Source organism: Citrus clementina, unplaced genomic scaffold (genome assembly GCF_000493195.1).
Source record: "Citrus clementina cultivar Clemenules unplaced genomic scaffold, Citrus_clementina_v1.0 scaffold_3, whole genome shotgun sequence".
Classification (NCBI taxonomy): Eukaryota; Viridiplantae; Streptophyta; class Magnoliopsida; order Sapindales; family Rutaceae; genus Citrus; species Citrus x clementina.
Genome location: NW_006262339.1, coordinates 45,402,196 through 45,416,069, shown reverse-complemented (window position 1 = coordinate 45,416,069; position 13,874 = coordinate 45,402,196). Strand labels below are relative to the sequence as shown.

Below are 13,874 nucleotides of genomic sequence, written 5' to 3'. Positions count from 1 at the left end.
TTAAGATTGAATTTTAAATTTTTTTTATAAGTAATTAATCAATTATTTTATTTTATTTTATTTATAATTAAGTCAATTTTTCATTAGATTTAAAAAAATTAGAAGAGATTAATAAAAAAAATACTAAAAAAGAATCATAATGCGTTATTAATATGAACCAACATCATTTGATTTGATTAGTTTTTGCCAATAAAATCTTAAAATACTTTATGGATTGTTTGACCTCCATTGTTGAATTATTATTTTAATTCAAAATTGAAAATGACCATCTGAATAGTGAATTGTTGTAACAGAATTCTTGATTGAACTTTAATTTTAGTCCTACTATTTCTAATGGGTGAATGGGTGGATGGGGATTGGGGAAGGCATTCAACTGTTGCTTCAGAATAAACCCGAGTACCCGACCATAATATATAAATAAACAATGAATGGGAAGTCGGTAGAATGTAAAACGAACATTCACTTTTGTCGCTTCACAATTCAAATACATATGCATTGAAATTGCCCGGTTAGCTAATGTGGATATCCTGTTGATAGTGGTGGATCAACTCTTCATACAGCACTGAAGCTAAGATTGGAACATGGAGAATGAAATTAAAAAGAAAAAAAAAACCATCATCCAAAGTACAAGAAGTAGAAGAAACTATACAGATCAAGCTTAATTTCCGAACTGAGACGAATCATTTGATGGCAATTCTAACCCTCTCATCTAAACTCAACTTTGAATCTATTAGTTAAAAATTCAGAAAATGGGAATGGAAGTTGGCTTCTTTAGGATGCAGAGAGGCATGAGATTGGGATTGAAGTGTAGAATAGAGGCAAGTAAAATTTGAAGGGTTATTGTAAGGCTTGCACATCAAAAGTACAGAGCTCATCCACCGATGATACACACGATAACGAACCCAATAAGGGCTGTGTAATTGCTAACGACACACAGTATACGCGGCATTGATACACAGTAAACCCAATACAATTTTCTCCCGCATCCCAAGTGATAGAAGACGAGCCATACGGCTTATAGATATAAACAGGGACATCTCTCATCCTGTTTCTTTCAAAAGATGTTTTATTAAATAATATACATTGCCGATTTGTTTTAAGTTATGCCAAACACCGTTTATGCTGTTGAAGAAGGTTTCTCCAAGAGCAGATTCTCAAGGGAGATGGGGTCCGTCACAGGAGGGCTGCAACTGAAGTTTTGACAGACAAGCGCCACCACCTTGTCAGCAGAAAAATTGTTCCTTGCCATGGATGCATTGTTACTGTTATGTTCTTCCCAGAAGTCCATCTCTTCTGTGTCAGCTGGATCTATGTGAATAACCTGCCATGAATTGTACCCAGAAAGATGTGTAAAAGAGAGAAACAAAGGAACTCGGTGCAACTGAGAAGTTCCATGAGCTAACATTTAACTCTTTTTACTTACTGTTTTGTTAAGATCATATGATGCATGAGCAGCAGCAAGCATGTTTTCAAAGTCTACCGAAGATTTATGGCCAACTAGGACAACATGCTTCCGGGAAGGAACAGAGAGCATGTCTGCTGCACAACACATCAAGGGCACTGCCATAGCCATATCTTTCAATCTTGTCTCAAATACTGCCTGCATTATCATGGAATGATGTAAAAGTTCATTTATTTGTGGAGCAAAATTGAATTACAAACATGAATCGCTTCAAAGGAAACAATTGTATACCAGGGAATGCTCTGCATTTTGCCTGTAATAATCAGATTTACTGCCCGCAACAATGGAGGCCAGTCTAACGAGATTTATGACAGAAACAGAATTCCCAGATGGCTCTGCCCCATCATGATCTTCTTTTACACGGAGAAGAACCGAAGGGTCTTCTCCTGTGGTATTAAAATAGCCTCCTCCCTCTCTATCTAAAAATAGTTCATCCTGAAAATTATTTCAAGTAAAAATTGCATCGGTACACGTTCAAAACTTAACAAACATCACAAGCTAAGAAAAACAAAAGAAACTCTTACCTGGGTGTTTTGCAGTTCGATTGCCCAAACTAGCCACTTGGTTCCACTGCCAAACTCATAAAGATCCAACAAACCAGAAATTAAGAAAGCATAATCGTCCAAAAAACCAGGCGCCTTAGATGGACCATTCCTAAAGCTATGCTGCAGCCTGTGTGTCTGTTCATCATAAAGATGCCTCCTAATAAAAGAAGCTGCGCTTTCAGCAACTTCCGTATACTCTTTGCGCTGGAATTTTGACAGAATACAATTTGAGAAGTGGTCAACAACGTAGAACATCATAAGACCATTATGTCTTACACACGAGTAATACAGCTCTGAAATTTCACTGAACTGTTCTGAAATACCTTCCAATAAAAGTAATTGAATTTCTATGGAAATGTGCTGTGACAACCCCCGGGCTACGAAAAGAATTAAAAACTACTTATGGCCTAACCTCATTAGCCTCTACAGATTTACTACAAAAGGAATCCCCATGCAATACACTGGCCCGATGGAAAAACAATTAGATCATAGATCTTTCACAGAAACAAGCCTGGGTTTTGAATCTTATTAACAGCCTTTTTATGAGAAAAGAATAATTTCCCCATCCCGTCCTTCATTCAGAAACCTAGCCGGCCACTTCTCACAGAATTCATTTCTCTGTTCGAACAAGAACAACAAGCAAACTCAAAAACTAAAGGGTCGCCCTCTCTAGCAAGCAAGAGCCCCGGGGTAATCGCATGTCATAATACTCCCACAAAACCTTTGATCAGCAGTAGACATAGTTGGTAATTAATTAACTATTTAAAGCTTTATATCATGCTAAACAAGGTGACACGCCCTCATCTAAAACCTCTGATCAACAGTAGACATAGTTGATAATTAATTAACTAGTTAAATCTTTATATCATGCTAAACAAGGTGGCACACCCTCATCTAAATAGAGTACATAATGTAATTCATTTAGATAATTCATGTTGCCAAGCATAAGCCAAAATAGTAAAGATCTTACATCAGAGCCGACAACAGGGAAGTTGAAGATGGCGCTCTCAGCTTCACTCTTGAGAATTTTTGAGGCTCTTGCAAAGGACGAAATCACAAGTCCATTCCATGATACAATTACCTAGCAAGCACCTGATCACTTAATGTGTGTATAACCAGTACGAAGGCTGAAAAAAAATCAGGTGATTCATCTGATAGACTAGTTACTTGTTTTAATAGATAAATTTTAATCTTTGCTTTTTAAGGAGGCAAGGATGAAGGCGGAAAGAGAGAAGGAAAAAGGCAAATACCTTGTCATCCAAATGTGGCCTTGGTCTTTTGGATCTTACGTCAAACAGCTTTCGTCTACATTCACCCAAAATATTTAGATATTTCTCCAGTGGCATACCAAGTTTTGAAGCCGAGGCAGAAGAATCATTAAGTTCAATAAGCACATTCTTCCCCTTGAATTCGTTATGAGGATCGCTCATCCTAGAAAGATCACAATTTCCAGTAGGCTTTAGGTAATAGTGTTCCTTAAAAAGAATTGCATGCTCCCCAAGGATGTCCTCAACCTTTTTAAGTAACACAGACCAAGAAGAAAGTTCAAAATCAATAGAAATAAACAGAAACCATAAAAGCACGCAAATTCTCCAAAATAGAACTAGTTTTCCCCAGGATGAACACTGGATGCTTCAGAATTCTGATGAACATGTTATAACATCTCATTACTCAAATCAAACGAGCATCTCAATTCATCAAAAGTTTTTTAGCACCTTACCAAAAGGTCAAAAACTCCTACTATATCAGATAATAGAACAAATTTTCTCAGTTTTCCAAATATTTTTCATGGCAAAGATCAATGGTGTCCTTCGTGATTTTTTTTTTTTTAAAAAAAACTATATAAACAAAAAGAAGGCAAGCTTAGGCAAAGATAATGAGAAAATAACCTCTTTGCTGGTCCATACATAGAATGCTCCTTCCTTTTTTCTAGTGGCACCCTCAGTCTCAGCACTATCAGCATCCTCTGCAGAGAAAATTTCACCTCCAGGTCCAATCATGTCTCTTCTCAAATAATCAAGAATATCCCGACATATATATGAATAGAAAACATCTTTTGTGAGGGAAAAAGCATCTAGGTAAACATTAGCAAGTTGCCCTTGATCGTACAGCATTTTCTCAAAATGTGGAACTGCCAGAAAAAACCACAGCTTCAATTTTTTGTTTTGCAGATGAGAAAGAGATTAGCATACAAAACAATAGCATTACATCTTAATTAAATCTCAAACAAAAATCTTATGAAACAATTGCAAGCTTCTTCAGAAAACCGACCGTGCCAGCGCTCATCCACACTATATCTGTGAAAGCCACCACCAACATGATCATGGATGCCCCCCTTTGCCATGCACTGCAAGGTAAACAAAACCATTTTTTGACCTTCGCTCGCTTCACCAGATTTTCCAGTGTCCTCCAACTTCTTCGAATGATAAAGCATCATTTGAATCTCAACTGGTCTAGGAAACTTGGGTGCAGATCCAAACCCCCCAAACCGAGAGTCATAGCTTTTGGAAAGCTGTAAGCGAAATGTAGTACACCTTAGAAACACACTATGCATCAACCTTCTAAAAGGTATAAGCAGTGCAACCAGAAGATCAAACATTCACATAAAAGAGAAATTGAAAAAGACCATAAATGTCTCCTTTGGGTTGAATATACAAGGAATGCATACTTGCTCAGCACACAGACGCAATGCATTTTGTGGGAGTTCATCTGGCAATTTATTTGAACTTGCACTTGCCGATAATGCTTCAGACAGCTGCTCAATAGCAAAGGCTCCACTCTGAGCAAGCATATCCCTCTTTTTATCCCAAGCATCTTTCACCTTCCTGAAAGAACTTTAGAATGTCAGACGAGTAGAAATTGCAAAAACGGAAATGACAATTAAAATTTTCTTATTATTCTATAGCCAAAGAACCATTCAACAAAGTGTGTGCAGGAACCAAACTAGGTGCACCTCCATTTACCAAGGAACACCTACCACCATTTCCACCATGACGACTCAAGGAAAATAAAAGGTAACTTGAGCTAGTTCCAAATAATATTATTGTCACCTCAGAATAGTCTTAAATCCCGGTCTTCCATACTTATCTTCAGGAGGAAAGTAAGTTCCACCCATCAAGGGTTTCAAATCAGGTGAAAGGAAGACGCTAAGAGGCCAACCTCCACCGCCATACAACGCCTGCACATACGTCATATACACCTGAAAGGTTGGAGAAATTGAAGTCAGAAAAAATCTTGATCCACAATAAATATTCTTATTCCACCAAGATGCTCACAATATTTTCAAGACTTATTATTGACATAAAACTCCTTTACCTTATCAACATCTGGTCTCTCTTCTCGGTCGACCTGTTGCACTGATGTGTTAGAACTCAAAATCAATGGCTTCCAAAGTTCTAATCACCCAAAAATTAGGATTTTAAGCAGCCACAGTGAACTCACCTTAATGCTCACAAACCAATCATTCAACAATTTTGCAACCCCTTCATCCTCAAACGACTCTACTTCCATTACATGGCACCTTGTCAATCATAAAATAGCACAACGTTAGTCCTCTCAAAGCTTATGAGATATTAAATAATTTCCAACAACGGACAAGGAAATCTAACCAGTGGCAGGTACTGTATCCAACTTCGAAGAACGAAGCATATCACAGAAAAAATGAGTCAAATGACATAAAAGAATAATTCAATTATACATTAGTACATCAATTCTACAAACTATCAGAAAGCAGGAAGAGATTCTGACTTGATAAGAAAATGGGTACGTCTCGTTTTCGTGCCTCCGCAAAAGCTTCTTCTCCCCATGCAAACCAATCAACCTTCACAAAATAACAACATCAAATCAACTAAGAACCGCTTATTGTACACATTTAATGTACAGAATTAGCTAAACCAATTACCGGGTTATGGGCATGTTGAAGAAGATATGGACTATGCTCAGCAGCAAGACGATTCGTGTGCTTGTTGCGAGAATGTGAAGTTGATGCTGGGGTTCGTTCAGCCATGGCTACGACTTTGTATGGATGAATTGGTCGATGCGAAATGACTGCTAAAGGCCTTCTAAATGGATACAAGTAATTTCTTGGTAACGATGATAGTTTGGTCTTGTGAGAAAGAAAATGATGGAGAGAGGAAGAGCACAGTAATCTTTCGAGCATGGAAGAAGAATTGTCGAGAGTACGGAAAAAACAAAGCTTTGAAAAGTTATTATTATTATAGTGGAAAGAGGATATTCTTACACATGCTGCAGAAGTTGCCATCTGCTCTGCGAAGAGGTCGGTGCTGAGTCACACGTGAAATGTGGTAGCTTCCGCTTAGTTTTGACCGTTGCTGTTGTCTTTTGGAGTGGCTTACGCGCTGACAAGTGTCCCAACTGGATTTCCCCGCACATGGGCCGGAAAACATTGGATCAGTCCTTTTGAGTTTCAACTCCGAACTTCTTGTTTTGAAGAACCGCTTGCAGTATAAATTAATGCTATAGAATTAGCATTTCATTCAAATATTTTTATTGATAATTATACAGCTTCTGTTTAAGTTCGACGTTGCAACATAATTAAGGGATAAATATTCTATGAACTCTCTTTATCTTTTACAAATATTATATCACTTATATTTTAATATTAAATGTGTAATTAAAATTTAATTATTTTTATTTTTTAATTTATTAACCATCAATTATATTAATAAAATTTATTAAAAAAAATTCATATAAGATAAAAGCTCATGACCCCATAAACAAACCAATTGATTAAAACTCCGAAGGAGAGCCGACTCATAGAACGGCATGCAAAATCAATTTAATATTGCCATTAAGGCACTAAACCAACATGAGAATACAAATTTTACATACGCGAAAGATCATTACTGTTAATTCCGTCGACACACTGTGCTCCCGAAACGGATTTATAATGTCATTCAAACAATTACGGCCATCCATGTAAAGAATGTCGACATGGAGCCGCAACATTCATGTAGGTGACAACAATGTTGCACAGTGACAGAAATATGTTTTCCTTCATCCGTTTTGAGTAATTGTATTATGAGTTTCCTCCGCCTCTTCCCCGGCATTCATTGTTTCACTACAAAGTGGTATGAATCAGCCAGATGGTGCACCAACAGACTCGGCTAGTTCTTCCAGAAGCTCCTTCTGCTCCATAGCAGCACAAGACTACGTGATGCAAGACGTTCAGTGAACAGGGATCATTTTCTCACCAAAGACTTTCTAAACAGCGAGATAAATAAAATTCGGGCATTTATAAACCCAAAAATGAGAGGGAGGGGAAAAATTCTCAATGACAGATGAATAGTACCTGAACCGCATTATCTATGTTGCCATCAAGAAAAGATGTGAGTTCAAAGTTCATCTTCAGCCGGTGATCTGTAACCCTGTTGTCCTAATGGAGTGCACAGTAAAAGTAATAAGCTTGCATGTAATCTCTAATTTCATTAAAGACCACAACTTTGAAAAACTATCTATCCATATTAGTCTATCTCAGAGCAACCAGAATAGCCACTGTTTATGCTTCAATGCGGATTAACTTGTCAAATACTTTTTATACAGCAGTTATTGATTTCTTGCCTTTTATTTTCAAAATTCCTAGGGTGATTAGTTTTAGTTACTTTTTAAAAATCTCAAAAGTATCACTGATATCCACATAATTTCAAAAATTCGGAGGACCTATAAAACTAAGCTCAAGGCACAAATTTAAAAGAAAAAAAGGTCACCGATACTGTAAGCATACCTTATAATTATATGTCCGTATCTTTTCCGCACGAGCACCTGTACCAACCTGCATATTAAAAATTTATCATGTTTGCTTACCAAATTAATTCAGTACAAATAACATTAGGAGCTCACATATTTATTCGAGAGCATCTGAGCACAACATATACCTGTGATAATCTCTGGGTCCTAATCTTCTCCTGCTGCTCTCTTACTTTTATCTCATACCTGTAACAAGAAAAGAAGCAGATTAGTAATAGTACGAGGATAGAAAATTGAAGGGACAAATTTCAGGTCATTCATACATAACTAAAAGTTAGGTACGGAGCTTAAAGAACTAGCAAAGAATTATTTACACTAGGTAAAGAACGGCAGAATAATCTACATATACTCTGGCCTGGAAAACCACATTCAAAATTTTACAGATCTTCCTTTTTCATGGATCAGTCTTACCAAATTAAGCATCGAAAGACATTAGGGGAATTAAGGAATAATTTAAAATATAATCAAAGTTAATCATGAAATACAAAATGGTCATTGAAAATGGAAAAGTTGATACACACAATTTGGCTCGGAGCAACTGAAGAGCACGAGACTTGTTCTGAAGTTGAGTCCTTTCCTCTGTGCAAAAGATGCGGATTCCCGTTGGTTTGTGGAAAAGATCAATAGCTGTCTCCACCTTGTTCACGTTTTGTCCTGCATGATAACCATGTAGAGAGATGAATTAAAGAGGGATTTTCTTTTCTTCAAGAAAAATGAAGAGACTGAGAATGAATTCATTTGATAAAGTATCTTATATCAAATTTCCTTTATTAATACCTCCAGCACCCCCGGACCTTGCTGTTGTAAGTTCTATGTCTTTTGGGTCAATAACCACCTCAACTTCATCAGCCTAAATCCAGATATAGCACAAGCAGAAAGGATTATAATTACACACAAACACACACTTCAACCATTAATAAAATACACAGAATAAAAACATCACACAAACAGTGCACGTACTGCATTTACAACCACAGACATTATGTGTGTGTGTGTTCTTAACTAAAAGCACGACCAGCAAAATGTATCAGAATCATACATTTTAAGGAACCACAGTGATACATGAGTGGCATTTTTGAAACAGGTTCCAGATGGTGGGAATATCCAAGAAAAATAACTCAAGTAGAACCCAGACACTCCAAGACAACAAACTATAAAGATTGGGTTTTTCTTTTTTCCTTTTTTCTTATTCCTTGCACCCTGCCCTAACCTACCTCTGACTTAAATGTATCCCCTTGGACTTGAACCCTTGACCTCTTGCTTAGACTGCAAGAGGCAAATCAACTTGGCTATCCTTTGGATCACCAAACTAAGAGTTAAACAAGCAAATATCACAACACGTTAAAGGTAGCAAGCCTCAAATTAAATGACATCACACATACACATAACAAAAATAGCACGAATATCCTTTCCTAGGCCATATCTAAATGAGACATATATACCTCAGGCATGATGGCCACAGTTGCAGTAGAAGTATGCACACGGCCCTGAGCTTCTGTTTGAGGAACTCGTTGAACCCGGTGAACACCAGACTCGTATTTTAATTTGCTGTACACACGATTTCCTTTGATCTCCATCACCACAGTTTTGAATCCTCCTTTCTCAGCCTTAAAATCAAGGACAATTCTATCAATTAAAATCAAGGACAATTCTATCAGTCACATCAGAGGCCACCGAATGAATGTTTTTGCAGGTAAATTAATAAGAGAGCTGATGCAAGGCAACTCAAGGCATCCAATACAATATTGAACCTTAAAATGATTTGTTCCTAAATTAAATGCCCAGCATGGTATCGGCAACTTGAGCTACTACAGCATTTAGGAAACATCCATTGTGAAAGCTTAAGTATGACTGACATATTTGATTAAACATACCTCGGAGCTCGAAATCAGTGTGCACTTCCAAGAATTCTGCTCACTGTACTTCTGATACATACGGACCTTAGCATTTAAAACAAGACAATGAAGGTGCATCATGGTGTGTCCAAAAAGGAAATTCAAAGAGATGTTTGTAACTTGAATGCAAACTAAAATATTTCATCTAAATCCCTGAACTCCACAAACAAGATCATTTGTTATTCATTTTTTTCCTAAACTGATGATGGCTTGAATTTTTTAATAACAAAAGATAACCTTTAGAAATCCATCACTATGCAAAGATTCAACACCAATCAGATGCAAAAACAAGAAAAGCAAGAAGACCTAACTGGAAAAAATTTGTGTCCTCAATTAAAAAATACTAGGCATGAAGCAAGGGATTCTAACTATTTTCAAGTATGGTGAAAGAACCAGTGTCAAGAACATAATCTATACCACATGTTTAAAAGTCAATCCCATGTAATGTTTAGGGCAGTTAACTTTTGTCACATACTTCAACAGAATTTTACTATACTGTCCACCAGAGGGAAAAAAAAGAATGCAGCTTTTACTTGCAATGGATTTGGAAGGACCAAAAAGTTTGTACCTACAAGATCACCAGCCCATATTCCAGCCTCATCACCACCAGCACCTGCTCTTACTGCAAAAGAGAAGGAAAAATATAGGCTCTTTAGGGTAACATGATACATAATAGCTGATAATAAAGCATGGAATTCCACACAAGAATTCAAAAACAGGGGAGCGCAAGTCATATGTAACCAGGCCTTCCAAGAAATTTGAGGAAAGCACACCAAGTAATAGTGCGAAAACAACCATCCATGAGGCAACAGATGTTAACAAGAAAATCATGTAGGCACCAACTCATAAGAACTTATTTTAGAAACAGAGTAGCACCCATCACTTCCTTTTAAAGACTCATATCACCCATCACTTCCTTTTAAAGACTCATATCAATCAGTCACTACAGTTAAGAAGAATGATAAAATTTACCTTCAAGCATTATATTTCTTGCATCAAGAGGATCACTAGGAAGCAGTAGTACCTGCAAACATTAATGAATGATTGATAACATAAGAGCCCAAAATTTGGGGAAAAGCCAAAAATAACAAGACTGGAAAATTAGCAGAACAACCAAGCAAAATAATAAATGAGAAGTATGAAATTGTAATTGAATGAAGAACTTGATAAATGATAACAGATATTCAAGTGAATTAGTTTATTGCCATTAGATTTATTCAACTGTTGGAAACAGTACATAGGTAAAGTGACAGTAATTCAAGAACGATCGAGCAAACTTAAACTTTAAAAGAACTCATTTATAGTGAGACTGATGCACACACCTTAAATTAAGAAATATAGATATAGATTCAAGTAGAAACCTTAAGCTTCTCCTCCAGCTCTATAAGTTCATTAGATAAAGATTTGATTTCAGATGCTATCATCTCAGCCATTTCTTCATCATTGCCATTTTCTTTTGCCAAAGCTAGCATACAAAGTATAGGGAAGAGTAAGAAAGATGTTAACAAAAAAATTCTTGTAAAAGTTTTCCACATAATAAGGAGTTACCTCTAGACTCTTCTAACTGCTTTTCACAATCCTTGAATTTCCTGTAAGTTGACACAACCTAGTCCATGAAAAAAGCAAAGTAAAATTATGTCAGCATGCATATGTTGAACAATCTGGGATGAGTGAATTCTAACACCTAGAATGAGCATAAGCAAGATGCACCTCGTCAAGCTCTGCCATGGACTGTGCCAGCTTTTGGTATTCACTTGGATTTGATACAACCTCCGGATCAGCTAGCTTAACCTAAAACACATTGTTTCATGAAACCCAGACACAACTTTATTAACAAGCAAAGCAGCCCAAACAATCAATGATCTCAGGTTCACAAATAGGTGCATAATTTCTAAAAGAGTTAGTAACCAGTATTCCAAGTGATACTGGCTCTAATTCATACAACTAACGTGAAACTTTTAGCCACTCGGCCGCCAAGTGGTTAGAGAAATCTGTCCTCACAATGAGTTTAAACCCCCGCAATACGCCGTGGTAATTTAATTTCCTTCCTCAATTTAAGTGAAAATAGTCTTCTCCTTTTGGAACGTGAGTGGAGTAAACGTTCCACGAATATTAGAGAGTTAGAGAGGATAAAAATCTAAGTAGTGCTATATAAAATTTATAAATTTAGTCTCATTGTAAATATCATTATAATAATCTCATGAAATATGAATTGTAATATGAGCAGTAGTCTCGTGTAAATCCCAAAAAAAAATAATAATTAACGTGAAACTTCAAATTATCGAGGCAAATGGCAACATCAAAAACACTTGTAAATGACACAAACACATAACCATACCGATAAATCCTTCCATGTCTTTGCAGCAGATTCCAGTTTCGTTATTAAGTAAGGCTCCTGCAATTCATCACGTGTAATCAAATTTGATTGAAAAGCGCCAAAAAAAAAAAAAAGTATGTCACTTATTGACAAAACAAACAAAAAATCAACAAAATTTTCTATTTCTTTTTCGTTTTATTTTTACTTTTATATGTAAAGCGCAATTAAACACACCGCCATGCAAATGAGTTTCGGAGTTCTGAATGACAGCGAGGGAAACACGACATTTCTCTTTGACTGAGAACCGCCAAATCGCTGTCGTTGAGGGGAATGATTTAGTGGCGTATATATTCGAGCTGTTGAGAGCATTGTTAAGCTATTCATGGTCGATTTTTGGAAGAGGCACGCACAAATTTTGAAATTTTATGTGATAAAATTATGAAGATATTGAAAATAGCGCTTAACGGTATATGACCACAGAGTTCGTGTAGGAGGGAACCGATGATAATGCTAGTAATTTATCACCGTCGCCAGATGGGGTGTTGTTTCTGGGAGGTCTTTAAGTTTGAGGTTTGTTTGGCTACGTGGTTAGTGTAGCCCGGAAATTCAGGTTTGTATATCCAATCTCTAGAATAAGGTAAATGTGGGGATGTGGAATTAACTCCGGAAACAGGTTACATTTCCAATTTGACAGCAAAAAAAGTTTGGGCCGATTTTGTCCATTCCTACGGGTTGTAGGGTTTTGGTTTGGACCTCTCGTACGAGGGTCTAAATAAAAGCTTAGGCAAAAAAATTTGGGTTAGACCCAAGTCTTTTATTTTTTTAAAAAAAAAATTACAAATTAGAAGAATAAATTTAAATTTAAAAAAAAAGTTTGAATCCCTAATTTATATATCAATAATGAATCAAAATATTTAAAATTACAATACTAAACTCTTTTTTAAATATTAATTAATTAAGAGAGTCCGTGAATTAGAGAATCTAATACAAAAAAAAATAAAATCTCTAAACTTTTATTCACTTCATTTTCTTTATTTATTATTTTATTTTTAAAATATTTATTCTTTAATTCATTATTGATTATAACAACTTGATTTTTATTAATTCATTTTAAGTGTATAACAATTTTTAAAAAATGAAAAAATAAGTAAAAGTCCAAGTTCGGCCCAAATCCATCCCTTATACTTATACTCTAATGGGCTTGGTCCTGAGCTTAAAAAAGTTCAGCCCAAGCCCTTGAATTGCTAAGGCCTAATTTCCACACAGTTTAATTTTGTGGTATTTGCATTGCAATAGACTTTTATTCTTTTTTTTTTTTAACTTTCAATATAATTTCTACACAAGTAAGGGTGCCTTTGGGACACTATTCTCCTATAAGGATGGCAATTTATCGAGTCGGGTTTGGACTTGGCAATAAAAGACCCGATCGGAAAAAAAAACCCGAACATTTAAATTTTGGCCCAATTTAGAACTTATTAAGACCCCAACCCTGACCCAAATTTTAATCGGACCCTTATATTTAGACTTAAACCCAGCCCAAAATCTTTAAATTAGAGTCAAAACCCGAAATATTTGAGTCAGGTCAATCAAACTTTTTAACCATGCATATTCTCTTAGAATACGCATGCTAAAGATCTCTCACAATATTTTAGAGAATCTTAATTAAGAATTAGATGGACAAAAATCAATTAGCCAATTATGACAATCAATAATTTAGTGAAGTTACAAATACATCCATTGCTATCGTTATCTATGAACTAGAATGAATGATGAATCAACCACAGTAAAATGCTCTACCAATGCAATAATTCTTTCTTATTTCGGAGGTTGGACTAGTTGTTGAGTGGGATCAATGTTCAGGCTTTTTTATCATAGATTCAAGTTATTCC

The 13,874-nt window shown here is 36.0% G+C and overlaps 2 protein-coding genes across 5 annotated transcripts; both read right to left on the bottom strand.

Annotated features, from left to right (window-relative positions):
* Window positions 1–806: 806 nt before the first annotated feature.
* Window positions 807–6,305, bottom strand: LOC18049044 (spermatogenesis-associated protein 20). Of its 4 annotated transcripts, none has more exons than XM_006444193.2 (15): window positions 5,909–6,305; window positions 5,755–5,827; window positions 5,616–5,637; window positions 5,449–5,527; window positions 5,323–5,355; window positions 5,058–5,206; window positions 4,676–4,832; window positions 4,279–4,519; window positions 3,897–4,138; window positions 3,258–3,521; window positions 2,978–3,088; window positions 1,987–2,211; window positions 1,694–1,897; window positions 1,424–1,600; window positions 807–1,321 (listed from the first exon to the last, which is right to left on the bottom strand). In XM_006444193.2, the coding sequence occupies exons 1-15, from the start codon at window positions 6,266–6,268 to the stop codon at window positions 1,118–1,120; spliced, it is 2,541 nt and encodes an 846-aa protein (XP_006444256.1). In that variant the 5' UTR covers window positions 6,269–6,305; the 3' UTR covers window positions 807–1,117. The 4 variants fall into 4 exon arrangements, with proteins under 4 accessions (XP_006444256.1, XP_024043787.1, XP_024043788.1 ...); XM_024188019.1 differs by having other exon boundaries at window positions 3,897–3,973; XM_024188020.1 differs by lacking the exon at window positions 5,616–5,637 and having other exon boundaries at window positions 5,909–6,000.
* A 436-nt stretch (window positions 6,306–6,741) lies between these two features.
* Window positions 6,742–12,503, bottom strand: LOC18049043 (peptide chain release factor APG3, chloroplastic). The gene is made up of 15 exons (XM_006444191.2): window positions 12,220–12,503; window positions 12,007–12,063; window positions 11,379–11,459; window positions 11,217–11,274; window positions 11,030–11,133; window positions 10,641–10,692; window positions 10,241–10,290; window positions 9,648–9,713; window positions 9,216–9,380; window positions 8,551–8,623; window positions 8,295–8,427; window positions 7,902–7,959; window positions 7,751–7,798; window positions 7,319–7,402; window positions 6,742–7,176 (listed from the first exon to the last, which is right to left on the bottom strand). Exons 1-15 carry the CDS (start codon window positions 12,367–12,369, stop codon window positions 7,105–7,107), a joined length of 1,251 nt encoding a protein of 416 aa, XP_006444254.1. The 5' UTR covers window positions 12,370–12,503; the 3' UTR covers window positions 6,742–7,104.
* Window positions 12,504–13,874: the final 1,371 nt, after the last annotated feature.

Excerpts from the sequence above, each read along its gene's own strand:
- LOC18049044 (XM_006444193.2), bottom strand. The coding sequence starts at position 6,268 with ATGGCAACTTCTGCAGCATGTGTAAGAATATCCTCTTTCCACTATAAT. Across the intron at positions 5,638-5,754 it reads CGTACCCATTTTCTTATCAA|TTGGATACAGTACCTGCCAC; the intron begins GTCAGAATCTCT and ends CGTTCTTCGAAG. Across the intron at positions 1,601-1,693 it reads AAAATGCAGAGCATTCCCTG|GCAGTATTTGAGACAAGATT; the intron begins GTATACAATTGT and ends ATGATAATGCAG.
- LOC18049043 (XM_006444191.2), bottom strand. The coding sequence starts at position 12,369 with ATGAATAGCTTAACAATGCTCTCAACAGCTCGAATATATACGCCACTA. Across the intron at positions 10,291-10,640 it reads AAGAAATATAATGCTTGAAG|TAAGAGCAGGTGCTGGTGGT; the intron begins GTAAATTTTATC and ends TCTCTTTTGCAG. Across the intron at positions 7,403-7,750 it reads TACGGACATATAATTATAAG|GACAACAGGGTTACAGATCA; the intron begins GTATGCTTACAG and ends GCACTCCATTAG.